This window comes from Pinus tabuliformis, chromosome Q (genome assembly GCF_031772625.1).
Source record: "Pinus tabuliformis cultivar Carrire ecotype Pingquan chromosome Q, CPIR1, whole genome shotgun sequence".
Taxonomy (NCBI): Eukaryota; Viridiplantae; Streptophyta; class Pinopsida; order Pinales; family Pinaceae; genus Pinus; species Pinus tabuliformis.
The window spans coordinates 372798842-372826567 of record NC_142296.1 but is presented as its reverse complement, the minus strand read 5'-3'; the positions used below and the strand labels follow the sequence as shown (position 1 = coordinate 372826567).

The following is a 27726-nucleotide window of genomic DNA, read 5'->3' as shown; positions in this document are numbered from 1 at the left end:
GGCGTGCCAGATCTGACGGTCAGCGGCGGGAATAAGGCAGCAGATGGTTAGGGACGGGGCCCGCGCACATTTTATTGTGTGTTTTTATATGGCGGGAGGGGACTTTAATGATGTGGGTTTTTATGGGTTAATGCGGCATGGGTGTGATTCAAACCAACTTTATCACAAAATATGAACGCAGATGGGTTAAATATAGGTCCCAGATGGACTTAATATTTCCCCAGATTTTTAGGATATATCGCTACAATGCCAAGGGGTGGGGATATTATTATTTTCGGAATTTTATATGGTTTTAGTATAATAGGGATAGGGAAGATGATCTAGGGAGCTAGATAATAGAGTTAGGAGTTAATATGAATTTGTGAGGTGAAGTTTAGGGGGAAGGCTAAGTTTGTAAGCTGAAACTTAAACATAAGAAGTGCATGGATTGTGGAGACATGTTTTTACACAAGAAATGTGGCTTCTTTTCACAGAAGAAAATCAAAGCTTGACTTGGTGCTTTACAAAAAATGAAGTGATAACAGGATTGGTTAGGCAGATCCCAAGGTCCTCAAGGGGATGTTAGTGAGTGATTTGGGGAATGAGAAGAAGGGGGAGTTAGACAGGCCTCGCTTGAACTCCTCCAAATGGAAATTGCCTTGCCCTGTGATCTGAATAGATATAACATTTGAAAAGATGAAATGTATCACACAGCATGATTCTGCAACCACAAAACTACTTACCTAGCATTTTTTCTTCTTTTTGCATGGGTGCACTTGGACTTGCAAACCCTGATTATCCTTTTTCTTCTTTTTTCTTTTTTTTTTGTCATCCTATCTAAATCTGCACTTATTTCTTCCAAGGACCTAGATTAAGCAATTGGGCTCCTTTGTTTCTCTACCTATCTACAAACCTGCCAAGATTAAACTGTTTGGACAGATATTCATTCTCTATATTCTAAAATAAGAAATTGAAACCTAGGGAGGCCAAGATTAAGCTGTTTGGACATCCCTTAATAGAAACTTCTTCAAAAATGGTTAACTCATCAAAATTGGGATACAGTAGTGGCATTTAGACTGGCACACTTTCATGGCCTCTTCTTTGGCCTATTTTAGGAAATATGGAGCATTGCAGCATGCAAAGTATGACATATTTGACATGTAAAAAATGTCAATCATGAAATATGAACACCTGTTGCAACAGGAGGCTAATAGTGGCTCCACTTGGGGATGGCTTTTCCTTGTGAAAAGCCAAGAACAGTAGGTCAGACTGCCTTGATCTTCTATTGTTGCTGTGGACTGAAAAATTTCCTTGTGCTAGCTATCAAAAGTGTGAAACTCCTGAAATAGGAGCAGCCATCTCCTTCATTGAAATATTGTGAAATTCATAGCACTGCCTGCTTTCTTCTATGTGCTTGATATTATATACCTTGTTGCTTGAGTATTGCCTTTGAAATAGAACCAAAACATGGATCAAAATTGATGTATCTCCCTTAGCTTTTGGTTTAGAAACAGTTGCAAACAATTTCTTTTTACCATAAATTGTTGTGATATGACAGCGTTACTCTTGTTGTTTTCCAGAGATTAATGCAGAGACAGAGCTTTTTAGAACTGGAATACTTGCATTGGCTGTGTCTTAGCAAACTTTTCTGTTGCTCCCCTAATACTCAGACTGCTTATCTAAAAAAAATAAAACAAAGTGATGATATATACAAATATCAATGTACAAAGAGATATGTAGAGGGCTGCATTGTACCCCTTAAAAGGGATCATGGTAATGTTTTAGCATTCGGCCATTAACAGGGCCTTCTTCAGCAGTGCTGCCCTCTACATTTTTGAGGAAATATGTGTTATTTCCCTGAACAGCAAAAACAACAAATGGCCATTTCCATAAAAAATCAAATTTTGCATGTTTGCCCTTGTCTTCTCTTCGTGAGTCCCACCTTAGAACTTTGTCGTCAATGTAGAAATCCTCAGCCTTAGTTCTCTTATCAAACATCTTTTTGAGTTTCTCTTGCAAAATTTGAGCTCTGTTGTAAACTTCCTCTCTGGTTTGCTGAAGATGAATGGTCTGATTTATTCTTCTTTGAATATCATTTGGTTCTGCTTGGATCTCTTGTAACATTTTCATGATAGGAGTGCCCAAGGAAGATGAAAATCTGGCCTCCATGCCATACACCAGCGCATAAGGGCTCATCCCAATGGATTTCTTTGTTGAAAGTCTGTCTGCCCATAGGGCATTTGTGAGCTTTTTATGCCAGTTCTTCTTGTTCTCTTCTAAGATCTTCTTGATAATATTAATTATGCTCTTGTTATATTACTCGGCCAAGCCATTACCTTGGGGGTAATAGGCTGTGAAGTGGCCCAAGGTAATGTGAAATTTATGGCAAAAATTGATCATTTTTTTGGATTTGAAAGCAGCGGCATTGTCAGTGATGATCTTCTCAGGGGAGCCAAATCTAGAAATGATATTGCACTCAAGGAATTGGATAATAATGGAGTCATTGGCCTGTCTGCATGGGATGGCTTCAATCCATTTAGTGAAATAGTCGGTGGCTGTTAAAATCCACTTGTGTTGACTTGAGGAAGAGGGGTGGATTTCTCCAATGAAGTCAAGACCCCATTGTTGAAAAGGTTTCTCGGTTGAGATGGGCTTAAGGGGCAAGGGTAACAGCTTTCTTTTGCCCTCAAAGATTTGGCATTTATGACATGAGATAGCAAACTTCTTTATTTCTGTAAATAAAGAGGGCCAATAGAAACCAGCCCTTAAAATTTTATCAGCAGTGGATTTCCAATATAGATGTCCTCCACAGTCCTCTGCATGGAATTCTTTCATGACATTGTTAGTTTCATTCATGGTTAAACAATTAAGCAATATACCTTCATGATTTTTCCAAAATACTGCACCATCTATGACACAAAACTTTGAAGCCTTCATTTTTAAAAATCTTTTCTTGGTTCTGGACAATCCTGGGGGAGCAAACAGGTTTAACAATACAAAGCATATATCAGCATACCATGGGGATTGCAAAAAGGTTTCACTGATCTGTGGAGTCGCCAGCGCTTGTTCATTGTCCAGTTGGTTGATGTCTAAGGCTTGAAAGTTTGTTTCGGACATCAATTTGGATAAACCTTGTCCCTTTATGAGCTTGGTTGGTTTAATTTCTATGTCATACTCAAGGATGTTAGCAATCCACTTGCATATTTTTCCCTCTAACTCCTCTTGGGTTAATATGTCTTTTACAACAGCATTTGGGACATAGGCAATCACATGTGAATATAAAATGTAAACTCGGAAATTTTTTATTGCTTTAACAAGGGCATAGGCCTATTTCTCCATGATTTGGTATTTCAAAGAGGCATCTCTTAAGGCTCGACTGAAAAATGCAATTGGATTTTCAGCTCCCTGATCATCCTTTTGCAAAAAGACAGCAGCTATGGTGTGCTCAGATGCAAATGAAAATATGATGAAATCTTTGTCAAATTGTGGACTGGTGAGGACAGGGGCTTGGGTTAAGGAAGTTTTGATACTCTCAAAGGCTTGCTTGGTCTCAAGAGACCATTTTACCTTAGCATCCTTTTTTAACATGTTGCTTAACAATCTTATTAGCTCGGCTAGATTTGGAATAAATCTTCTTAAGAAGTTGATTTTCCCAAGGAATGTTTGCAACTCTTTTATGTTCCTTGGATATGGGATTTGGAGGATGGCTTGGATCCTTTCCGGATCTATTCTAATATCGTCTTTTGAGATGATATGGCCAAGGAGTTTGCCTTCTTCAAGGCCAAAGAATGACTTCTTGGGGTTCAAAGAAATGCCATATTTCCTACATGTCATGAATATTTTCCTTAGGTGTTTGAGGTGCTCTTGATCAGATTTGGAGAAAGGGGTTAAGTCATCAAGGTAGACAACTAGGAAATCATGTATTTCCTTGGCGAATGCAATATCCATTGCCCTTTGAAAGGTAGCACCAGCGTTTTTAAGTCTGAAAGGCATCTTCACATACTTAAATGTTCCCCACGGTGTGGTAAAGGCTGTCTTGTTTTGGTCATCTAGGTGAACCAGTATTTGATTGAAACCTGAAAAGCCATCTAGCAAAGATATTCTAGATGACCCCACTACTCTTTGTAGAATGTGGTCCATTTTTGGCAAGGGGTAGTGGTCTTTTAGGGAGACTTGGTTTAAATTTCTTAGGTCTACACATAACCTAATCTCACCTGTCTTTTTCCTTGTGGGAACAAGATTGGATACCCATTCGGAGAATCTGATGAGTGCTATGATACCTGCTTCAAACATCCTTTTCACTTCCTTTTCAATCAAAGGAAGGAGTACGGGATTGATTCTTCTAAGTTTCTGTTTGGAGGGCTTTTGGTTTGGTTTTAAAGGAATGGTGTGTTGGATCACTTAGGTGTCATAGGACTTCAAGTCCTCATAACTCCAAGCAAATACATCTTGGAATTCTTTGAACAAATCAACATATTTGGGTTTTTGATCGGGTGGTAAAGATTGAGATAGTTTAATCATTTTAGGCTTGTCTGCTATCCCAATGTTGTGTTCTTCTATAGCAGTGTTTAGGGGCTGTATTTTTGGCTTTTTGGGAACATCATTGGCATCAAACATATCTTCTAATGGAGTGAGGCCATCAGGGATAAAGTTATCTTTTAGATCAACGATCACGGCCTCTGTTTCTGTTATTTCCTCCAAATGCATTTGTTTCAGCTCTTCTATGTTTGCATTGTCAAAAACAGTTGGGTTCAGCATTTGTTTGGCTGTTACAGCAGTTACAGCCTGCTAATTTTCATTTGTTTGTTGTTGTTCATCCGTCATAGCATCCATGTCAATGTTAATATTTGAAAACTCATACTCAAGAGTGAGGAAGTTGTTAATCTGGGCATCACTTTCAAACACTTGCCAATCTTTAACATTATTTGGGATAGCAGGCCTATGTTTTATCTCAGCAGTAAAATGGTGATTTGGCTCAAAGGGAAGCTTGCATGTACTAGCAAAAGTGGCTAGGCTGTCTGCATGAATGTTATGATCTCTTGAAACCTTGGCAAGCTTGAATTCAGTGAATGCATTGAGTATATCAGTAGCAGCAGTCCTATATGCCCTCATTCTATTGTCATTGGTAACAAAATTGCGTTTCATTTGTTGTATGATTAAATTAGAGTCACCTAGAATAGACACTTTTGCAGCTCCTAGAGCTTTGAGCAGTTTAAGGCCTAAAAGGAGAGCCTCATACTCTGCCATGTTATTGGTGCATTTGAAATTTAGTCTGTAGGAATGACCTTCTGCATGATTGTTATGTGTATTGTGAATCCAGACACCTGCCCCTGCTCCTAACTTGTTAACGGAGCCATCAAACTCTAAATACTATGTGATTTCTTGCTTGTGGTTAGTATCAAGAGTTTCAGTCACTTTAGGATTGGGCAGTTTTGAAATTTCTGTTTGGGGAGGTTTTTCTTGTATGCTGGTTGCCTTGATTGTTTTGACAGTTTCATCAGTATGGGCAACCAATTCTTCATCGATGTGTGTGTTCAGTTCTAAAGCCAAGGGCTTGCCATTAGTGAGATTATTTGTTTCATCATTAAATAGAATAAAAGAATCCATATCAAAATGGATTGAGTGAATAGGAAAATTTTGGGGCTTGTCTTCACTAGTTACCACATACTTCATCAGTGTTTCTCTATATAGTCTCTTTGGTTGCCCAAAGACAGATATAGTGGCATAAGAGAGGTCTAATTGGAGAGATCCTTGGAGTTTTGCCCCCCAAGATCTTGATAATAGCATGCCATACTTTGGTGGAATGTCAGCAACCACCACATCCATGAGGATTGTCTTGTTGGGATATTGGACTAAGGAGACACACAAGTCTTTGATAAGGCCTAAACACTTGACTTGACTTGAGTCAAAGGAGAATAGATATTTGTAAGGTCTTGTAATATCAAGGTTCAGTTTTCCCATTACAGCTTTGGGCATTAGGTTGTGTGAAGCACCTGAGTCAAACATAGCATTGTGCAAGACTTTGTCATGTATGTGCAAACTGACATAAAAAGGTAGAACAAATCCATATGTTGATTTTCCATTAACTTCTGGACCGAACAGCAGTTCAGGCTGGTCATCAAGAACATTCACATCATCCTTAACCTCTGGCATTTGAAGTGATCTTTGAATTTGTTGCCTATACACATCATGTTTGGCAAGTTCAGATAAGGGGATGGATATCTTCAGTTTACCTATTTCTGCTTCTAAGTCAAATGATTTTTCAAATTGGGTTTTAGTATTTTGAGAGGCAGGCTTCTCTTTTTCTGTTGGAGTATCAGCAGTTTGGTCTAGCTTATCAGGGTTAAGGGAAGTAATTGCTTGCGGTTTTTCAGTTTTAGAAGGGCTTTTTGGAACATTGTTCAAATTCTCTTTCGAGGAAGAAGGTGGCAGAGGCTGATCATTAGAGGACTGCATGTCCGTGACATCCTCAATGGTGACATCCTTTGGATTAGGGACTGTTGTATCAGCAGTTTCTATGAGGGCAACCTTTTCTTTAATCTTCTTCGGCTGCTTGGTATCATTTGGTTTAACCTTTTCAGACACATCTATGGTTCTTGTCCTCAACTTATATTGTTTGTGGACCTCATACACAGCCGTATCATAGCCTTGTTTAAAATCAAAAGACTCACCAGATTTAGTTTGAAATCGATTAAAGTCATGCTCATCTTGGTCTTGTTGAGTTAGGAAAATTTGTTGCTCGAACTTCAAATCCACCAAGTTCATGTGAGTGTCTTCCATCTGTTCACTAGATGTAGATGCTTCAGCGTAATTTTCATGAAAATGAGGCCTTACATCATGGTCTGGGCTAGACCTACCAGCATTTGTATTCTGAGTTTTGTGGAAATTTGGGTTCCTTATGGTATTAGGTTGTTGTCCTTCCCATGGTGATTTTCTCTCAACACTCTCTACTCTGTCTCCCAGCCTGTGCATGCCAGTGATAATAGCATCCAGCTTTTGATCTAAGGCTGAGGGTTCCTCTTTAAAGATGGTTCTTCTCTCAGTTCTAGCTCTGTTTCTTTTGGCAATTAGATTTTCCTCTACGCTAACAGCAACATTTTGCATGTCTGCAAGGGTTTGAGGGGCTCTTTCCCTTAACTGAAAAGCCATGTCAGTGTCAAAACCATCAGGGAATTTATACAAAGCAAGATCAAGTGGAGGTCTTAGGTTCTGTGGTATTGCATTATAAACATTATTAAATCTTGCACAATAGTCCAAGACAGATTCTTGAGGGCCTCTTTTGATGGTGTCATATTCAGATAATATGTGCAAGGGGTCTTTCTTTTTCTCCCATCTGTTGATAAATGACTGGTATAAGGCTTCTGGGTCTGCTATGGAATTAGCTGTGAGTGCTCTAAACCAAGTTCTAACATCACCTGTCAAACTTTGGACAAAAATATTCATTCTCACGTTATCGTCATCTATCTCGTAGTTCTCAAAATAGTCTTGCATCTTCTTTGTATGCTGAAGGGTTGTGCAAGAACCAGTTCCATCAAAATATGTGATTTTAGTTTGATAATCCTATGGCATAGCCCCTGGATTAGCAGGTAATTGCATGGGTGCATATCTATTAGCCATGTTTACGGGGATAAGTGGAACAATAGGAATAGCTGGAACAGCTGTAACAACAACGGTTATGGGAGTATGTGCAGTAAATGGAGGTGTGGAAGGAGTGCTTTGAGAGGTGGATGATGAACAAGGGGAAGTGGGGGTTGAACGAAATAAAACCTTGACAGGGGTTGGAACACAGCTTGGCTGAACTGTTTCAGGGCTAAAGTCAACAAAATCTCTTCTTTGCTCTAGCTTCCTGAGGTTCCTTGGGATTAAATTTGGATTTTCACAAATAGCTGGGGGGTTTGGGTCTGGATTTGACCTTGTATGTGAATTCCTTTTGGGAGCCAGATTCTGCACTTGTTTTGGTATTTTCTGTGAATGCTTTTTAGAATTAGCAAGGAACTGATCAAATTTTGGAAAAGCTATCTATAACTTAAAACTAGCATGAGGATTGACTGAAGCAGCATTTGTTTACTCCTGTAAATGCAAAGCAAGAATAGTTTCAAAGGCTTCCTCGCTGACATTCAGGCTTCATCTGTAGTTTTAAGAAATATGCAGCAATTGGAAAATTCATTATTTTCCCCAATGGAGCTTTCCAACTTGATTTGTGAGATTTAACTGAGGATGTTCCCCAGTGGAGTCGCCATTATGTTATCGCTCAGGTTGTCCCTTGGTTCCTCAAGGGATACGGCCGAGGTAACCACAAACCAATCTTTGGACTGCAGGCGCTAGCCCACCAGCAGTCAGAGAGGGTTCTCTCTTTAGGATTTAGCTTTGTTGATGATGATTTTAGGCTAGTTATTGAGTTCAAGGGGTTTTGTTTGAGTTTTGGTGGGAAGGATGATGCTTTCAAATAAAGAGGCAGGTATAGCATGAAAGTTTTAGAACCATTGGGCGTGGAGTCAAGGAGTAGGACTGCTGGTGCGTTTTCTTAGTCACAAGAGGGAATATGGAGCAAGCTAGATGCACATGAAACAATGATTCAAGCTTAAAGGATGGAATGAAGGCTAAGGAATGAGAGGCAGTTAAGAATCTCTCGTTCAGCTTAGCAGAAGGAAGGTGAATGAGCTCTATCTAGGAGCAATGAAGAATCCCTAGATAACTGTCAAAGATGAGCGAATTAGAGGAAATATGAGCCATAGGGAATTCATATTCATTACTAATTCAGATGAAAACATAGAGAAACCGCAGAAATTGAACATAGAGAGCATTTAAACCAATTCTAAACTATTCATTATTTATGTTATTTTAGATGATACATCAATGGAAAACTAAGGTAAGAAACACTTATTGAGTCATGTTGCAGCACAAGAATTCCACATTCAATTCTTCAAAACATTAATACACAGCACACAGGCATTCCTCCAAGCTTTTCAACAGTGTTTGATTAAGTAAAACATCAAGTATACAGAGCGAGTCTCTCTTGGAGCCATACAACCAACCAACCCCTTAATCAGTGAATTAGGGTGGTTTTATAGATAAAATATCTACAAAAAACAGATCTCAGACAGATCTGCTGTAGTGTCTTAAACCTAACATATGTCTGAAATAAATGCAGGAAAATATCCTCGAGTTGCGCTGGGTGCAGTTGTCTCAAAAAAGAATTTAATGTGTTGTCTTTATGGCTCTGTGCTGACCACTTAGCCATAACTGTGCTTTGGGTTTTGATCCATGCTCTTGAGTGTTTCTGAAGTGCATTAACTGTGATGGGAGAGCCTTGATTAAAGCTCCACCGTTTTCTTTGACTTTGTTGGAGGGCATTCAATGTTCACCTGCATTGGGAATAAAAGTTTTTCATTAAGACATTCGACTGATACTCTTTAAATTGTTGTATCGACCTTTCATCGCTGTTGTTCGGCCCTTTGTTGCATTAAAAACTGTCTTTGCCCTTTTCCTGAATCTCAGCGAAGAAATATATGTCATTTAGCGACTTTCGGGCCTGCTGGAGGCCGAGCCACGAAAGGGCTTTCCATTTTGGCCTATTTCCCGTAGCGATGCGCGATTAGCGCGTAGTAGCGATGCGCGATTAGCGCGTAGTCGCTAGTCGCGCATCAAAAACTGCCTCAGATTTTGATTCCGGGCTTCCTAGGCTGCGATTTGCGCCTTTCGCACTTTTTGACGGTGATGTTAGCATGACATCATGCGGTGGGTCCCAGTACAGCAATGACGTGGCATGGTGACATCAGCAGTACGACCGAGTGACGTGGCAGTATGGTGGAGGAGATGATGTGGTGGTACGGTGGAGGAGGTGACATGGCAAGGACACGGCGGCAGGAGGCCGACGCAGGATGATGACGTCAGCATGACACGGCGCTGACGCAAGAGGGGGGAAGGCGGTATCCGGTTTCGGGCGCACCGCTTTTGTGCGCAGGGGGTTTCGGAGGAGAGGGCTCCACCACAGCCGAGAGGGTGACGCGTGGCGGGAGTACGACGGGAAAACCGCCCATCTCCCGAGTGTTAACCCTCGGCACATCGGGGCACAAAATAGCCCACCCAACGTAGATCTCGGACGCGCCAGATCTGACGGTCGGCGACAGGAATAAGGCGGTGGATGGTTAGGGACGGGGCCTGCGCGCATTTTATTGTGTGTTTTTATATGGCGGGGGGGACTTTAATGATGTGGGTTTTTATGGGTTAATGCGACATGGGTGTGATTCGAACCAACTTTATCACAAAATATGAACGCAGATGGGTTAAATATAGGTCCCAGATGGACTTAATATTTCCCCAGATTTTTAGGATATATGGCTACAATGCCAAGGGGTGGGGATATTATTATTTTCGGGATTTTATATGGTTTTAGTATAATAGGGATAGGGAAGATGATCTAGGGAGCTAGATAATAGAGTTAGGAGTTAATATGAATTTGTGAGGTGAAGTTTAGGGGGAAGGCTAAGTTTGTAAGCTGAAACTTAGACATATGAAGTGCATGGATTGTGGAGACATGTTTTTACACAAGAAATGTGGCTTCTTTTCAGAGAAGAAAGTCAAAGCTTGACTTGGTGCTTTACAAAAAATAAAGTGATAACAGGACTGGTTGGGCAGATCCCAAGGTCCTCAAGGGGATGTTAGTGAGTGATTTGGGGAATGAGAAGAAGGGCGAGTTAGACAGGCCTCGCTTGAGCTCCTCCAAATGGAAATTGCCTTGCCCTGTGATCTGAATAGATATAACACTTGAAAAGATGAAATGTATCACACAGCATGATTCTGCAACCACAAAACTACTTACCTAGCATTTTTTCTTCTTTTTGCATGGGTGCACTTGGACTTGCAAACCCTGATTATCCTTTTTCTTTTTTTTCTTTTTTTTTTTTTTTTCTTTTTTTTTCTTTTTTTTGTCATCCTATCTAAATCTACGCTTATTTCTTCCAAGGGCCCAGATTAAGCAGTTGGGCTCCTTTATTTCTCTACCTATCTACAAATCTGCCAAAATTTAACTGTTTGGACAGATATTCATTCTCTATATTCTAAAACAAGAAATTGAAACCTAGAGAGGCCAATATTAAGTTGTTTTGACATCCCTTAACAGAAACTTCTTCAAAAATGGTTAACTCATCAAAATTGGAATACAGTAGTGGCATTTAGATTGGCACACTTTCATGGCCTCTTCTTTGGCCTATTTTAGGAAATATGGAGCATTGCAACATGCAAAGTATGACATATTTGACATGTAAAAAAAGTCAATCATGAAAGATGAACACCTGTTGCAACAGGAGGCTAACACATAGCTCAAGATTGATTCTTCTAAAGATCAAGGAGTTTCAATCGCAAAACAAGTAGAGATAGGCGACAATGTGGAGGTCTATGACACCATTGCATTATCTTGTAATTCAAATGTTTCTGCAAAGAAAACCCCTGAAAAAAAAAGACTTATGGGGATGATCAACCAATTTTGGATAAGGGCAAGAACATTGCTTCAAAATTCAAAACCTTTGGGTGTGTTTCTCCAAAGATCAAAATCGAAAAGGCTTCCTCTTGGGCTAATCAAGCAAAAGTTCAAGATCCTTCTTTAGGGCAAATGAATGAAATTGCTAGTAGAGGTCATTCAGAGAATGTTGGCATGTTAGATTTTGCAGAAAACTTGGGCTAGACCCAAGTAGGAAAAAGATGAAAAGCAGTTCTCCAAGGATAATGAGAAGTCACTCTCAGCTAAAATGAGTCTAAATAGAGAATGGGTTGCAGATATATCTAGATTTCAAGGGTCTTTTGTAAAGTTTGCAATTGGAAAGGGAACAATTTTCTTGCCTTGAGGCATTCCCTTGTAGGGATTTAGGTTGATCTTGCATGTTCTAACCCAATACTTTAAGGAATTTTGTTATTTCTTGTTCCTATAAGAATTGTAATGGTTTTGGGTCAAATACCATCTTTATTAATATAACCTTTCGTACCTATTTCTTTTAAAATATATATATATATATATATATATATATATCCAAGTCCTTCAAAAACAAATAAAAAAAATGCTTTCATGTATTTAAAAGCACAATACAACCATCAATATTAGCTAATTTCAAAATTAAGATTTCCACTATCCTTGTATGGTTTAAAAAAACCCAAGATATACTAAGAGAACTTGTATCAAAGTTTGTATAAGTCCACAAAAAAAGAGATATCAGCTTATAGAATATATTTTTAAATAGATGGCTCCTTTATGCTAATTGAATTGGGGTTTCAAGGCTTCTAGACATCCCCAAATCCTACATGGGGTAGAGTCTCTTTTTCAATAAACACTGGGAATTGTAGATTTAATGTTGCTTTGTTCATGATGATCTACATTCATTACAACATTCTCTTCTTGATGGTATTGACACTAAGAATTGTATATTTAATGTTGCTTTGTTCAAGATGATCTACATTCATTACAACATTCTCTTCTTCATGGCATTGTCTTTGACTTCCTGCTTTATCCACCCCCATGTAATATCAAAAAGTCTCCAAAAGAAGGATGATTTTTTTTCTCAAAATCAAACCTTTTGTATGGATGATGTATAGTATCCATCTCCAACTTCTCTTTAAAGTCAAGAAGCTATAACCCTAGCTATAAATGATGTTGCCTTGTTATGCGACAAAATTGGCACACCATTGGAGCTTAGTTATCAAATGTACAAAGTATGGCTTGAGTAGGCCTAAATGAGTTTTCTCATCAAAGGTCGCACATTCTATTTTGAAGGAGGGTGAAATATGTACATAGACCAAGCTATTGTTTGTCGATATAAATGTGAAGCTAGCAAGATACCACAAAATATATTTTTTAGGAAACCCCAATGCACAAAATTTCAACTATCGAAGAAGTATCAGGCCTACTTTACATTTGTTTAAACTTCTTCCCAAACCCCTACAATAACCGCTAGGTTGTTTTCTTAATAAAGATTATTTTCCTATCGAAATTAACACAAAATATAGAATTCAAGAGAGCTCACTAAACACTCACCATCTAAAATGTCTAAACCATATATGAAGTTCTTGTTGATCCACCATTTCCATTGGATTTCCTTTTGCCACCCTCATTATTGATAATGGTACAATCATCTCCATATCCCTATAAGGTAAATTAGTAAGCATGACCAAATTGAAAAGGATAATCCCATATAGTGCCTCATCAAGTGGATAGGTGAAAAGAAAGGTTCACTCCTTAACCAAACAGGAATGATAACTTGACGTCCAAATCCCTTACTTTTATCATGAAAGGCGTAACCTGGTCAATGCTTTTCCAAAGTAACCGCCTAGTAGACACTGTTCGAAGATGCTCAAGAATGTTACGGACATGAAGTAAACTAGTGCTGGATCCCCAAGGCTGAAGATTACTCTGCCCAAGAGGAGTCGCCCAGAGCAGCGACTTGCGGATGTGCCCTCCATGGCACCCCCATTTCTCCCACTTTAGCGCACCTCTTTTAACTTCTGCAATTAGTGTCGTTTATCTTCTACAAAGGCGCTGCCTCCGTAAAAGATGTAACCTCCCTATCCCACAGACGACTTAGCCTATTAACGTTCAAAAAATCTATTGTATTCCATTCCTTCACACAATCAAAAGCGTTTCCTATTTCGACCAGAATTATTGTTTTCATACCAAAACCGGTGCTGAAAAATGTTTGAACCGAATTATCATTGCACCAGCCATGCACTATTATCTATACCTTACGCAAATGTGCCGCTTTACAACTACAATCCACAAGACTCGCAACCTATAATCTCTCCACAATTAGCCACAGCAACGGTTCTAAAGAAGCAACCAATAACAGAAACAGGCAAAGAAAATAGAGAAGCATAATTTATGCTATTCAAACATAAATGCTATTCATTGAAAAAGTACAAAGATCAGAATTGTTACAAGCGTCCACCAAAACTGACTCAAATAGTCGACTTTGTTACATATCTTTAACTCATGCTATCTTTTTTTGATTTGTTTGTATCTATTTTCCAGTTTTCTTTAGTGCAGTTTTTTGGAAGCTTTTCTGGTGGATTTTTCCTGTCTAATTTCTCTAAAATCTGGCAGGAGTTTATTGAAATCACAAGCTTGATGAGTAACCCATGCAGAATCAATGTGCCCTATATAGGTTATTCAGGGTGCTGAATCCATATACAGTCAAAATATCAGTTTAAATAACGCAAATCAAGATTTCACCTCAATTTTTTCCGCCGGATTCGATACAAAAAAGCCAAAAAATCACATTAAAAACAAGTCCATCTTTTTTCCCATGTCACATTCCATATCCTAGCTCCCTACTTATTAATTATACAATTGGGACAATGTCCACTAAATAATCCGATCAAGTTTCCAAATTTTTGGCTTTTCCTCTCAGAGCGCAACTGTCTTATTCGATAGCTGTGCTTCTGCGACTTGATATGGATCATTAATCCGATTTGGTTGCATGCCGTGGGGAGCCAGTGCCACAATCTGCTGTAATCTGCTGTAGTATGCACCGTACAACTGAAGTCTTGAAAGCCGCACTTGCCTTTTCGCAACTAGAGTATGCACCGTGCAACAATCCCCTGAACTGGAGGCAAATTACTTACAAAACAGAACAGAAACCAAGGGACCAAATACACTCGAATATCAACGCCATACAACAACAAAAAACAACGCTACAAAAACATCATCATTTTACCCTATAAATGGAGTTGGCAAAGATATGTTTGGCTAAAAGCCGTATAACGAATGTTGGAATTTAGAACTGTAAAGAGACGACAGAGTTCAGTGTGTGACAATCAATACCATAAAAGATGTAACACAGTGATGCAAAGACATCATCATTTCACACCACAATGCAGTTGATACATTTAACAACTGTACTGAAAATATTGAATTTTCGTCTGTAAGGAATGGACAAAAGGTTCGGTCTCAAAATGTTCTCAAGTCCATCCTTTCGTCACAGTACAGCACACAACACCATTATGTCTTCTGCCATGACTACAATCACCTAATGTATATAGCCTCAAATGTGTGACAAATAGGGAAGGCCAACTTTCCCACACAATCTGCCTAAACAAAAGCGTAGGCTCCCCTCTTACAGCCTTTGGGAACATTTGTGTATTGGAAGATATGATAAAAGATACAGGCATACACAGTAAAGAAAGTACAAGCACAGCTATATAATGCATGATAATACAAACAAGAATATCCTCCAAAGCATTACTATGGAAATTGCATCTTTGATTTTTATAAACTTCACTGCTGCTTCACTTCCCTATTTGTTCACTTACTTTAATAATATTGTCATAAATGTGATTGTAAAACCACTACCACATATTAAAATGTAGTCATTGTGTGATTGTAAAACCACTACCACATATTAAAATGTAGTCATTGTGCCTAGAGGGACTCTCCAGCTCAGTATGGTAGAGATGTTGTAATGTAATGTTTAACATTTTGGCAAAATCAAATTATATAAAAATAAGAATAAAATAAAATTTTAAATATAAAATTAGCTAAAAAGATTAATGTAATGTAAACATTTTAACCTGGTCAAAATAAATTAAAAATAATAATCAAAATCAAAATGGCCCATGGTATTCATGGTATTCAGCGCTTGGTAGATCCAGAGTTAAGATGAATCTACGCTGGTTAATTATACTGCAGGGTAATTTCAATGCCACTATGTTGAACAAATAAAAAATAAAAAATAAATAAATACGGCAGGTTATATATATATGTTATAAAAGAACAAAGGCAAACACATGTTTATTTATAACCTCTTATAAGCAAAATATTGACAAGCATAAATTTTCTTCTTCCATATTGCCATGCTCCCAACCTCCAGCCATAGGCAAGAATGGTATTTACCTTGCCAACCTCAATCAACAATTAGCTGCTCACAAAGAGCCCCAATAAACAATCAACTCGAGAAGGTAAAACATGCCACAAGTGGGATGAAAAATCCAGGAGAGGATAACAACTCTCTATCAGTTGAGCTAGACAAGAAGAGAGAGATTTGTCCCAATGTTCGTTCCTTTAAGGCACAGTGATGAATGATCAGATGCCAGTCAATGTGTCCAGCAAGTTGCACATGTACAAGACTGATAAATATGGTTAGAAATGTGTATATATATAATGCCAGACAATGTGTCCGGCAATCTGCACATGTACAAGTGTGCTGAATATGGCTAGAAAGTATCATATATATATAGATAGATATAACCTGTGTGAATAAGAAAAGCCACCCAGAGAACAAACATATAGCTAAACAGAATTCACCTGCCTGGTTTAAAATCACGGATCTCTAAGCTCTTTTGATTTCATACTGTAGGCCCCGTTGATTTCAGGCTGACTTTGCGGAAAATAAATAAATAAAAGTTGTTGTATCCCATCAGAAATTCAGGTAAATATAAATTCAGGCATAAATAATCGAAAACTAGCTCATTGCCATGAAGAGAGAAAGCTGTAACTACACTATCCAGCCACTTTTAAGAACCTCAAGGTGGGATGGAAAACATGCCATCAGATTCTCTAATGCTTATTTAAGTACGTGAATTTCTATTTTTTAGAGAAGCATCAAAATTCCCAGGTTTTTCACCAGGGAGGTTAAATTTACAAGTTCACTCAATTTCTGCCATTATGGAAGACACATAACCCCAATTCTTCACTAGTAAACATAACAATGTGTAAAATCACCAGAACATGAAGAGAAAATAATTACCAAATAGATATACTTTGATGTGTAGTTTGCAAGCATGTCCAACTCATTAATAACAGCTAATCTTAATCCTTGGTAATGGATCATACAAAAGTAGGTTCCTATCCGTCCGCGCAAAGCTTAACAATGCCCGACACAGGGCAGGGCTGTTCGAGCATATAAAATTGGATAGATTACAAAAGCTAATAGGCTGTGTAACAGTAATATTTCAGAGCCTTCTGTTTACTTCATGTACATCTCTACAAGAAACTCCTTTAAGGCCAATAATGTATTACTAACTATCTAATGGTAGAGACTGTTTTATTCCATCAAAACTCATGTAAAGGATGGAGAGACAAACGGTGACAGTAAGATTTTTATGCATATTTAATCAGAGCACGAGCTAAAAACTAACCAACCATTAACTTAACATGAGAGAGGACAGATAAACCACAAAATTGATCAGGCAAAATTGTGAGCAGGCTACCTTGAAATTTTCTTAATTACATATGTCTACTAATGCCGACTGGATACAAACATTGAATGTTTTTCTTCTTGAGAAATCCCTCAAAATCCCCTCGTTTCTTGGGCATGAAGCTTTCTAAATGAACTCCTGATTTGCTGTACAAAGCAGATAATACAGGCTCCCCCTTCAGTCTCTTAATATCTTCCAAAACAGTTCCAAGAACTTCGATTGCATGACCATTTTCTAATAAGCTTCCTGGCTCTGTACCTCCATCCTTGATTGCCCTGGCTATATCTTGAATAAAGAATATCCCCTCAACAACCAGTTTTGCAAGAATCCTACCAAGGAACTCAGGAGCCTTGGGCGAATCAACAACAGCATCCTCCAATGAAAATAGTACAATCTCCAACCTAGAAACATCAAAATTATATATAGTTATAATTCAAAATCACACATGATCATAGACTGTAGCATTACTGAAATAAATTCAAACTTGAATAAGAACAAACACAAAATTTCACACTACCCTTCAGTAAGTTGTCCCTGATTTAGCAAGAAAGGCTCAGACTTGCATAAATGTGTAAGTAGATTCCCCAGAAGATCAACTTGAACATCTTTCCTGACAAAAGAATCTAACATCCAAAGCGAAACCATAGTTGAATGGAACAATGGTGCTTTAAGGTCATCTACACAAAAAGCTGCCTCCTTCAAATCTCTCACACTGGATGGTATGCCATGTAAAATTAAGAAAAAAATCAGGGAAACTTGTCAACTTCTTTAAAAGAGATAATAAAAATGCATAGAAGCTTTGTAAAGGAATGCACCTGTAATACTCTTCGATTGTCATTTCAGCCTTTTTCCTAAGTTGAACCTCAGTGAGTTGTGAACTCAGAGTTCTTTGAGAAGAATGTTCTTGCAGTTGAAATTCAGCATTTGCAGTCTTGCCACCCCTGTCACCTGATGAGTATGAATTCTTAAACTCTCGTCTGTCATTATCCAAAACATTTCTTTCCTGGACACAATATTTTGCAAATAAAGGCTTTTCTGCAGCACAAGTCCTTGTCAAAATTTCATCTCTCATACCAACTGGCATCCGGTCAGAATTGCAACCTGAAATCGGACCTGCACCTGTTCGTCTATTACTCAAAGGTGTGAATGGTGGAATATCTGCTAGAGCACTCTTCGCATATGGCAGAGGCTGAGCCCTCCCTCCTATTCCCTTGCCAAGACCTCCCTGAGGACCAAGACTCAAGTGGCCATCATCAGAAGCTCTGTGTGTTGAAGGGCTTGGCATAGACCGATTTTCAAATTGAGCCCTATCCACAATCCGAGCATCTTGACTAGTAAATCCACGGTCACGTGGTCCCATATGTGGTTGTGGCGCTTTAATCCCACCCATATGTGGAAGTGAACCCATCTGTGCCCCTGCCATGTAAGGTGCAATCGCAGGGCCTCGCACACCATGATCAAGTCTCCGACCCGAATGTCCCATATTGGTACCTCGAGAGCGGCCTCCCTGTCCATGTAGTTCTTGCACAGCATCCCGATGCACTTCTTCTATTTTCTTGGGGCCCTCAACTTTCCTCCTTTGTTGCCATCCATTCTTCCTCAGATCAATCAGATCCTTCAACATGAACCTCAGCCTAGAGGGAAGCGCTTGGTTATTGGACATTTTTGTCATCCTATCGAAGTAAGCATCAATATGTTCCTTGGCCTTTGAATGATCAATCATATGACCAATAGTGCTCATCAGTTTGCACAAAGCTTCGACATTTTCCTCCTCTGGATGCTGAAATTCACCAATTAATTTCTGGATGCATGCATGCATAATTCTTTCGGTCAGCATACTTTCTTTATAAAGTTCACCAATAAACCTTATATTTCCTAGCATTCGCCGTCGTGCTGCAGCCTTCTTCTCCCGCCTTTCTTCTGCTGAAAGGTTTTTTTCACCATGCTCTTCTTCTTTTTCAGCCTCTGCTTCTTCTCTTTCATCTTTTTCAAATTCTTCCTGACATTTATTCAAAAGAACTCGCTTGAAAACAACCTTCTCATTATCTTCATAAAATTCTGGTAATCCTGCAGCAAGCTGAAAACAGAATTTCGCATACATTTCACAAAAAGTCGGCTCCATCAAGGCTTTGTCAAATATTTGAGATATTATACCGTGAAGACATGATGCAGAGTCAATGTTCACTTCTTTGACCTGTACAAAAAGTTTCTCAAAGTTTTGGGGTGTTAATTTATTAAGGATGGATTTAATTTGTCTTTGTTTCAACTGATCCTCATCAGAAACCTGTCCCACTTCATATCGGTTTTCTGATTTATGAATTGTGGGCAGAGAAGGCTGTGGAGGAGGAATCAAACCCTTCTGAAAACCAGGAGCACGCTGCCACCTATCAGCATCAGAATTATTTCTCACTAGTCCAACTTGTGGAAATGGTGCTTGCACATAAGGCCCTCCAGGAAGGATGCCATTCATATTCATTTGTGCTGCACGGGTATTTCTTGCAAAGCCATTATTATAACCTTGGCCAGGGCGAAGCACAGCAGAGGAGCCACTAAGACCCGCTTCCACCGGCTTGGCCCATCTATCATCATCCAAACTCCCCATATTGCTCCCACGACGTTCAAGTCGATTATTCCCACTCAGCTGCCTGTCAAGTCCTCTTGCAGTGCTTGCTAATGAATCAGCCTCTCCTACATGACTTGCAAGTGCTTGGGAATTTCCAAGTAATTCAATAGTGTCTGGACAAATTTCAAAATGATTTGGTAGATCTTTGCACTGATCCTTGATTGTCAACAAAAAATCTCTGGAGTACTTTCTGTCTCCTGAACATTTAGTAACTAAAATAGCTACTTGATTCATAGGAGTTGAAAGCTCAGCTGCATCTTCCCAGTCATCCACTTCTTTCAGGACTTGCTTCTCAGGCTCTTTTGAAGAAGTCTTACTCTTGACAACATCAGTTACTACTTTGGATGGTTCTGGAGGGTTCACATCTTCCTGCTTCTCCTCTTGAACCTTATAAGCATTATATAAATCACCTGTGGGAGCTGCAGCATTTTCCTTACTGAAAAGATCCTTCTTTTTCTTCTTCTTGTTGACAATTACCTTGGCATCACCAATATTTGTAACATTATTCTTCACAGAAACATTGGAAGAACTTTTATTCTCCTTTTCTGTCAATCTACCTACTAAATCCTGCTTGCCTTCACTTTCAACAGGCAAAGATGACACCTGAAGTTGAGCAGACATTTCACAAATATCACTATTAGTGGTGGATACTTGACGCTTATCTTGTGTGTCAGTTGCCTTCACATTGGCAGCTGAACCTTCCCCAAGTACTTTAGCACTATCATGGTTATCCCTACCTTTGTTTCTATATCCAGAAGATTGTTTGCAGTCAACAACTTTGTTTCCAGATGGAAAACCTGTTTTTTCCTCCAAAATAGCCATAACAGCTTTGGGGAGCACTGCTGTAGCTTCTGATTGTAATTCCCGTTCAGCCACCTTGCCTGAATCTGCTGTTGATTGCTCAGACACAACTAACACTCCACCCTTTTTCTCTTTAAGCAGATTTTGATCAACAGCCACTGTGCCATTGTCAGGTGTAGCCAGTTGAGATGCCAACCTATTCTCATGCATTTCATTGATTTTGCTCTCCCCAGCATGCAAACTAGCTTTTTCTTTTCCAATGACAGAATTGGCAAAATAAGTCAGCTCTTTGTTTATGTCAGCATCAGGTGAACTTGACAACACAGATGGGGAATCAGAAACCACAACAGTCCCATTCTCAGGATGGAGACCATTTCCAAGACTTTGCTTCTCTCCAATTACAGAATTAACAAAAATATTGCTGCAGCTTTGTGTAGCATTATCACTTGTTGATTCAGATTGTTTATTCTTCACATTTCTAAGTTTTGAATCTGATTTAATGGCATCCTCACTACATGTTGAGCTCTTCAATGTTCCTACAAGAACAGTATTGTTATCAAACTTCATATCTTCTGCTGTTTTCTTTACTACTCCACCATCCTTTGTAGAAAACTCTGTAACTAGCCCAGAAAATTCTGCTTTTCCTTCAGATCCCTCACCAGAGCTCCCCATAGATGAAGACATATCAGCAATGATCAATTCACTCACAGATTCTGAGTCTTGTAAAGGTTCTGAGTTTCCCCTAGAAATATCCCTTTCGGTGATCTCATCTACAGATGCTGAAACTCCTGATATCCTTAAAGAGGGAGTGTCCACAACATTAACCATGCTTCCTGATGACTTCTTTGGCAATAGTATCTTTTCACATTTTGTGGGATTGCTAAATGAACCACAAGGATGGGCAGCAGAATCAGGCTCTGGCAACGAAGAATGCAGAACTGTTTCTATAGCTAGCTCAGAATTAGCCCCTCCATCAACAGCTTTAACTGTCTTCTGTAGGGCTGCCACTAAAGGAGCTGTTGAGGTAGATAATGAAGTCTGACTCAAAAGTAACTCCTCCGCCTGCCTGTGAGAACCACTAAGTTTAGATTCCTCTGCAACCACCTCTCCTACCAATGACACCTGCTTTTGCATCTGCTGCCTTTTAGGTTTGTGCTCAGGTTTTGTCATCTTATTTGAACATTCATTTGTTGAAAGACCTGCTTGTTTTTTTGATATACTTTTCTGCTTTTCACTAGTATGATGATTTAATCCAGAATCAAGTGCAGAAACAACAGAACTATTTGAAACCGTACCATCAGAGAGATCACATGCTGTCACAGCAGTCATGTTCACTGGCGACAGTTTAATTCCATCTGCTGCTTTATCTATAGCAGATACTTCAGATGGAGGATGGATCGAAAACTTTAAACTACAATTATCTTCACTGGTGACAACTGCAACTGCAAGAGAGCTTGATTCATTACCAAGAGTTTCTGGCAAGGAGTTTGTCTTTCCATCAAGAACTTGAACTGGAGCCAGAGTGGTTTCTGAAGCCTGTGGGAATGGTTTCAATATATCCAACACCTCACCAGAATGGATCGTAGCCAGTTTATTTTGTCCTGTTAAGGGCCGTGAATCATTTGATATGCTGGTTTTTGTCTTTAAAGGTTGATGAAAAGTAGATGAAATGTTACTATATGACCCAGCTGGCATCGACGAGTAGAAATTCATTGGGCGTGAACCACTTAAAGAAACAGAACCTGAAGGTGGAGGTCTATATGTAGGCAGTACTGCTGATGGAGGAATGGAATCTTTAATTGATGACACAACATTATTGTCTGTTTGTGAATCTGACTTCATACCCTTTGGACCAAACTTCAGCTCTTCATGAGTCTCAGGGTGAGTGATTTTGACAGCCATATTGGTCCGTTGAGGAATATACTGACTTGTTGGTGGAGCAGGCATATAGGTTGATAGACGAGTTCCAACTGAACCACCTAATTGGGGATTTATTTGATAAGGAATCTGGGGGTTTAATGAAGGAAACTGCTGCGATGGTATATGACTGGTCATAGAATTAACTTGTTGAGACATAATATGTGTTAAAGGTGGGCCCATAGTCTGTGGAAAGCTTAAACCATGAACTTGATGCATTATTCCTTGTTGTGGTTGCAAAGTATTTGCCGTCAGATTCTGAGAACCAAAGATTTGTTGTTGGACTTGAGGCTGTACTGCTGATGGCACCTGTAACTGGAGCTGCAATGGTGCTGGTCCTGCGGTCAAACATTGAGGTTGCATTTGGGAACTTGGAGCATGTATTGATTGAACCGGCAAAGCTGATGAAATTCCAGATCCAGGCCGCTGTTTTGTTGAAACAACAGAAACCTCAGATTTAACTTCTTGCAAGTTTCTCTTCCCTTCAACTGGTGGCTCCAATGTGCTTGCTGCTTGCTTTGAAACAGGCTGGTCCAATTGAGACAAAAGGAAAACCATAAATTAAGAAAAAGAAATAAAAAAAAAAAAAAAAAAAAAAAAAAATATATATATATATATATATATATTAATGTTTGCTTTAATATTGGGGATATAGAAAATTGGAAGGAAACAGGAAAATGTCATCTCATCCAACCTCCAGCTGATGCTGTGTCCCAGACAGAGCAGTGGGCACTTTAGCAACAGATACATCATTTGCAGCACTAAAGCGTGCCTGCATAAGGAGAAGATGGTATAAATGCTCGTAAGCTGGGAAAAAAGCTGGGAAAACAGAATCCAATCCTCCAGAAAAATAGATCTCCATCAAATAAAATAGAAAATAATAACACAGAAATGATGTAATGAATAGTGGAGGCCAAAACAATGTCTACAAACCTGATCATGTTTCTGTTCATTGAAATTAGGAGGTGCTGAGCATGTCCGTGCGGGAACCTGAAATCCAAGACAAATAAGAGACAGTCAATTACATTATGACTGCATGGGGGTTCAATTTAAGATGCATGAATCAAAACTTTCAATTCACTTTCTATCCACTTTGCAACATCCCTACCTGCAACTCACTCACTGAGAGTGGACTGAAGCTTCCAAACTGTAATGGAAAGGATTGTTGAACCATTGCACTGGAACTCTCTCCAGATACAGCTATTTAGAAGAAAACAAAGTTTTATAAACAAGTACGCGGTAATGATTCTTCACAGCTTATAACACTAGCTATGTTTGGGCAGAAGAAAACTTTTACACATACAAAATAAATCCTCGAGATTAATACAAATAACATCAAATGACTACTCAGTACCTACTGTAGTCACCGAAGATGACTCTTCGGAACTATTAACATTTGAAGCTAGTGAAATTGGAGGTTTTGAAAGAAGCCCATTGACTTTTGGAGGAAGAGAGTTAGACTTCTTTGCTGCAGTTGAAGGAAGCCATCCCAATGTATCTGCAGGCATTAATTACAGATCAAGAAAAAATTGAGCTCATCTGATCACAAGTGCTATAAGTGACAAACCTCGAAGTGCATTCTCAAAGTGCTACCTGACAATTCTAGTCCTGGTTGTTGCCTTTGAGAATGCCCACCATTTTGAATCTTCTGATTGGTATTGGGTTGAGAGGGCCCTACAGGGGGGTTTCCTCCTGAATGCTGCTTTTGAGTATGCCCATCATTCTGAATCTTCTGATTAGCACTGGGTTGAGTGGGGCCCACGGTGGGGTTTCCTCCTGTGGGCTGCCTTTGAGTATTCCCACCATTCTGACTCTTCACAATAACATTAGGTTGAGAGGATCCTGCAGTGGGATTTACCCCTGTTTGCTGCCTTTGAGTGTGCCCACCATTTTGAATCTTCGGATTAGCATTAGGTTGAGGATGGCCTGCAGTGGAATTTCCTCTAGACTGACCTACTGGCCCATTTGCCCGCTTCCCACTGGAAAGAAACAAATAGATATCAACAACCTGATCAAAATCACCAGGCTTTAAAGTTCTGCAACAAGCGAGGACTTGGCCTCTTGTGTTAACTAAACCTTAATTGCAGTAAGAAAAACCAAAAAAAAAAAAAAAAAAACTTTTGAAATACACTAATTTTCAGTTAAATGTTCAAGCTAGTACAGTCAGTAAATATTGTGAGAACCATCACACGTGTCTGAACTTCACCCAACCCCCAGATAGTGAAGCTGCCTATCCACTAAACTCGTGAGATTACACAAAATACATCAAATCAAAAAGCAGAAAAAAAGAAAAGGATATACAATAGTTATTCCTTCGATTTTAACATATAATTCATATACTAGATATTTACTTTAAAACATTCAAAGGAATTTAGCAGTTAGAGATTTGCCTTTACCAGGCTTCAATTTTTAAACCAGAGTTACTGTCTACTTATTAGAAGCTTGCAGATTTAGTGAAGTCCTCATGAAAAAAAGCTAGAAAGCCGATGTAATGGATTCCTTCTTCTGTATCTGTGATAAAACTTAAAAGTTACAAACAACAAACTAAATGCATTTGCAGTAAGGCGCATACAGCAAACATAGAGATAAAACACAATACAGGGGATTCGTAAAACAGTCCTGGGAAGACGTTTACAGGGCACTGGTAGATGTACTTTCCAAACAACGACTTGTCGAGATAGAGATTTAACCTAACAATTCCGGAGGTTTCCCCGACACTGAACATCAAATTGCTTTACAAACAAAAACGACACTGCAAAGATCCCAATGCCATGATTTAGATATATATTACATACAATAAATCCCGTGATTTTTTTCCGAGATTATGGTTTACCTAAAACCAATCTAGGAGCATTAACAGCATTAAAATGATAAAGAAAACAGATGCTAGCCGGTGAATTTGTTGCGTAAAAGCACTTTTGCAAAAGAAACCCTTGTTTTTGCCTAGGGTTTAACCAAATTTGCTACCAGGGGTTTGAAAAGCCGCGTCTGAAAATAACTAAACATGTCAGAAAATGAAATGAAATAAATCATGCATACCTTCTATTAGAGGAAGAGTGAGGGCTGGGCCCCCCCACCTCGGCACCTTTAAGTGTCTGCTGATGATGTCCAGCTCCGCTTGATCTTCCAAGCTTCCTGGTCTGGGACTCGTTCTTCTCCGCCTTAGATTGCTGAAGGGACATGTATGCACGCTGTACTTAACCTTTAATCGTCTATATTCTCCAACCACCACGAGATCGGATCACACTACGATCCGCACAAAGCCAAACCCTGGAAACCCTAACGAAGTTATGCAAAATCAAGCCAAGCTGTATGATTCACAGAAATCCATCAGGTAAAGCCCAGTGCCCTTAAAGCATAGAAAACTGATAATTTCCCTCGAACATGCCCAAACCCTACAGACAGACTTCAAAAAACAATAAAATGCGGTTAAATTACCTGAATTTGCTGAGAAAAATCTCTAAACAATGCCGGAGAGCCTTCGAATTTGCAGCCTCCAATGTGAATTTGGATTCAAACGAACCTGCAAAACAAAGGCCCACAAAGATAAAATCCGTGGGCTCCTCTTTGCTCAGAACAACGCGAGAGGATCATTAAAAAGGCCGAATTTGTACAGAGAAGCCATAGGAATGAAAGAGTGTTTGAAGAAAATTGAAGGAAAAATGGGCAGATGAGAGAGCGGGGAAAGGCATTTAGTGATCTAAAAAAAGCCAAAAAAAGCCAAGCCTTTGTCCTGCTTGGCGTTTTAACCGTGGTTAGGCATGCCTTGGGTTTAGGCCCGGCACCGTCATAACCGTGAGGCTTGGACCAGGATTTTTTTTGAACGTCCATCTACTTATTATAGTAGAAAAAAATGGAAAATAAATATTTGGCTGCTAACGGCCATTTGGAATTCGGATATTTAAGGCGCATGATACATACCTACTAACCAGACTCCCTTGGAGACGGGAAGCATGTGTTTTTTATGGGCCGTAGGATTCTTTGTGTGCATGTGCCATTGGCTCATATTTATCCATGTGGTTGTATTTCATTGGTTAGCTGCAACCACGTGTCAATACTCTAATGACTCATGTGGGTGCTTTATATGAATTTTAAATTAGTCAAAATTGCATATGCAGGTGTATACATTGAAGCTCCTAAGTTGTTGGAAGTAGATTTTTTGACAGTTGGTATGTATGGTGAAATTTCCTAGAAGAATAATTAAGTTGAAGAATGGTTTTAAATTACTATTATTATTTATAATTAGTTAAGTTGAAGAATGGTTTTAAATTATTATTATTGTTTATGATTATTTTGTAATTGTTTCTGGGCTAAAGGGGTATTATATTTTATTAATACAATAAATGGTTGAAATATTAATATAATATAAGTTGGTTAATGTTAATTGGGTTTAGTTTAGATAGTTGGGAAAAATGTTATTTTTTTTAAGTAGGTTTAATTTTTACATGTGGTGTATTGAGTTAATAGTGAGTATAAATTTATCTTAATTTTGGATTAATCAATTATTTAGAGAAATGTAAACTATTTTTTGGGTGACAAACTTAAAAAATTGTTTGAATTTCTAAATATTTGATTCCTCTCTACCCTTAGTAAATCTAGAGTTAAGATAAATTTATGTTGATTCTTAATAATATTATTTATATTTATATAAATTTCACATTTTTATATAAAAAATAAAATAAAAATTATTTGTTATTTTTGCACGAAAATTGTTATAGTCAAAAGTTTAATAAATACACTTTACCAAAAAATTTCAACATCACCATGTTTTATAATTTTTTTAATTTAATTTTTAAATGTAATATGCATATTTCTTTCATTCAATTAATAAATATATAAAAATTTAATTCATTTAATTAATAGGCTTATAGTTAAAAATAAAAATAAAATATTTTCAATATAAAAATATGATATATATTAAGATTTATTATAATTAATTATAATAATTATGAATATGAATCATTATTTTAATTTATATGGTCAAATAGATCTTAATATATCTATCATGTTTATATATTGAGAAACATTTCTTATTTTTAAATTTTACGTTTATTAATTAAATTGACTAATTTTTTATATGTTTATTAATTATATGATTTGGTGCACCATTAAGGCACTCCTTGTGATGAGTCACTGGTTCAAATCTCATGGGTGGTCTCACTTGCCTAGCTTACAAAAAAAACAAAAAATTGCATGATTATGAATCTGAACTATTATTATTTAAATTT

At 38.4% G+C, this 27726-nt stretch overlaps 1 protein-coding gene across 3 annotated transcripts; it reads right to left on the bottom strand.

Moving 5' to 3' along the window:
• Window positions 1-16972: 16972 nt before the first annotated feature.
• On the bottom strand, window positions 16973-26187 carry LOC149219722 (uncharacterized). Of its 3 annotated transcripts, none has more exons than XM_089384464.1 (10): window positions 25937-26187; window positions 25538-25806; window positions 24092-24477; window positions 23853-23996; window positions 23607-23698; window positions 23432-23488; window positions 23193-23270; window positions 17973-23026; window positions 17675-17869; window positions 16973-17558 (listed from the first exon to the last, which is right to left on the bottom strand). In XM_089384464.1, the coding sequence occupies exons 2-10, from the start codon at window positions 25678-25680 to the stop codon at window positions 17186-17188; spliced, it is 6522 nt and encodes a 2173-aa protein (XP_089240590.1). In that variant the 5' UTR covers window positions 25681-25806; window positions 25937-26187; the 3' UTR covers window positions 16973-17185. The 3 variants fall into 3 exon arrangements, with proteins under 3 accessions (XP_089240590.1, XP_089240592.1, XP_089240591.1); XM_089384466.1 differs by having other exon boundaries at window positions 25538-25777; XM_089384465.1 differs by having other exon boundaries at window positions 25538-25768.
• Window positions 26188-27726: the final 1539 nt, after the last annotated feature.

What these genes read in the sequence shown, in the direction of transcription:
- LOC149219722 (XM_089384464.1), bottom strand. Translation starts at nt 25,680, where the DNA reads ATGTCCCTTCAGCAATCTAAGGCGGAGAAGAACGAGTCCCAGACCAGG. An exon ending in CACTCTTCCTCTAATAGAAG is followed by an intron (nt 24,478 to 25,537) that starts GTATGCATGATT and finishes GTTTCTTTCCAG; the next exon opens with TGGGAAGCGGGCAAATGGGC. An exon ending in ACAATCGAAGAGTATTACAG is followed by an intron (nt 17,870 to 17,972) that starts GTGCATTCCTTT and finishes CATACCATCCAG; the next exon opens with TGTGAGAGATTTGAAGGAGG.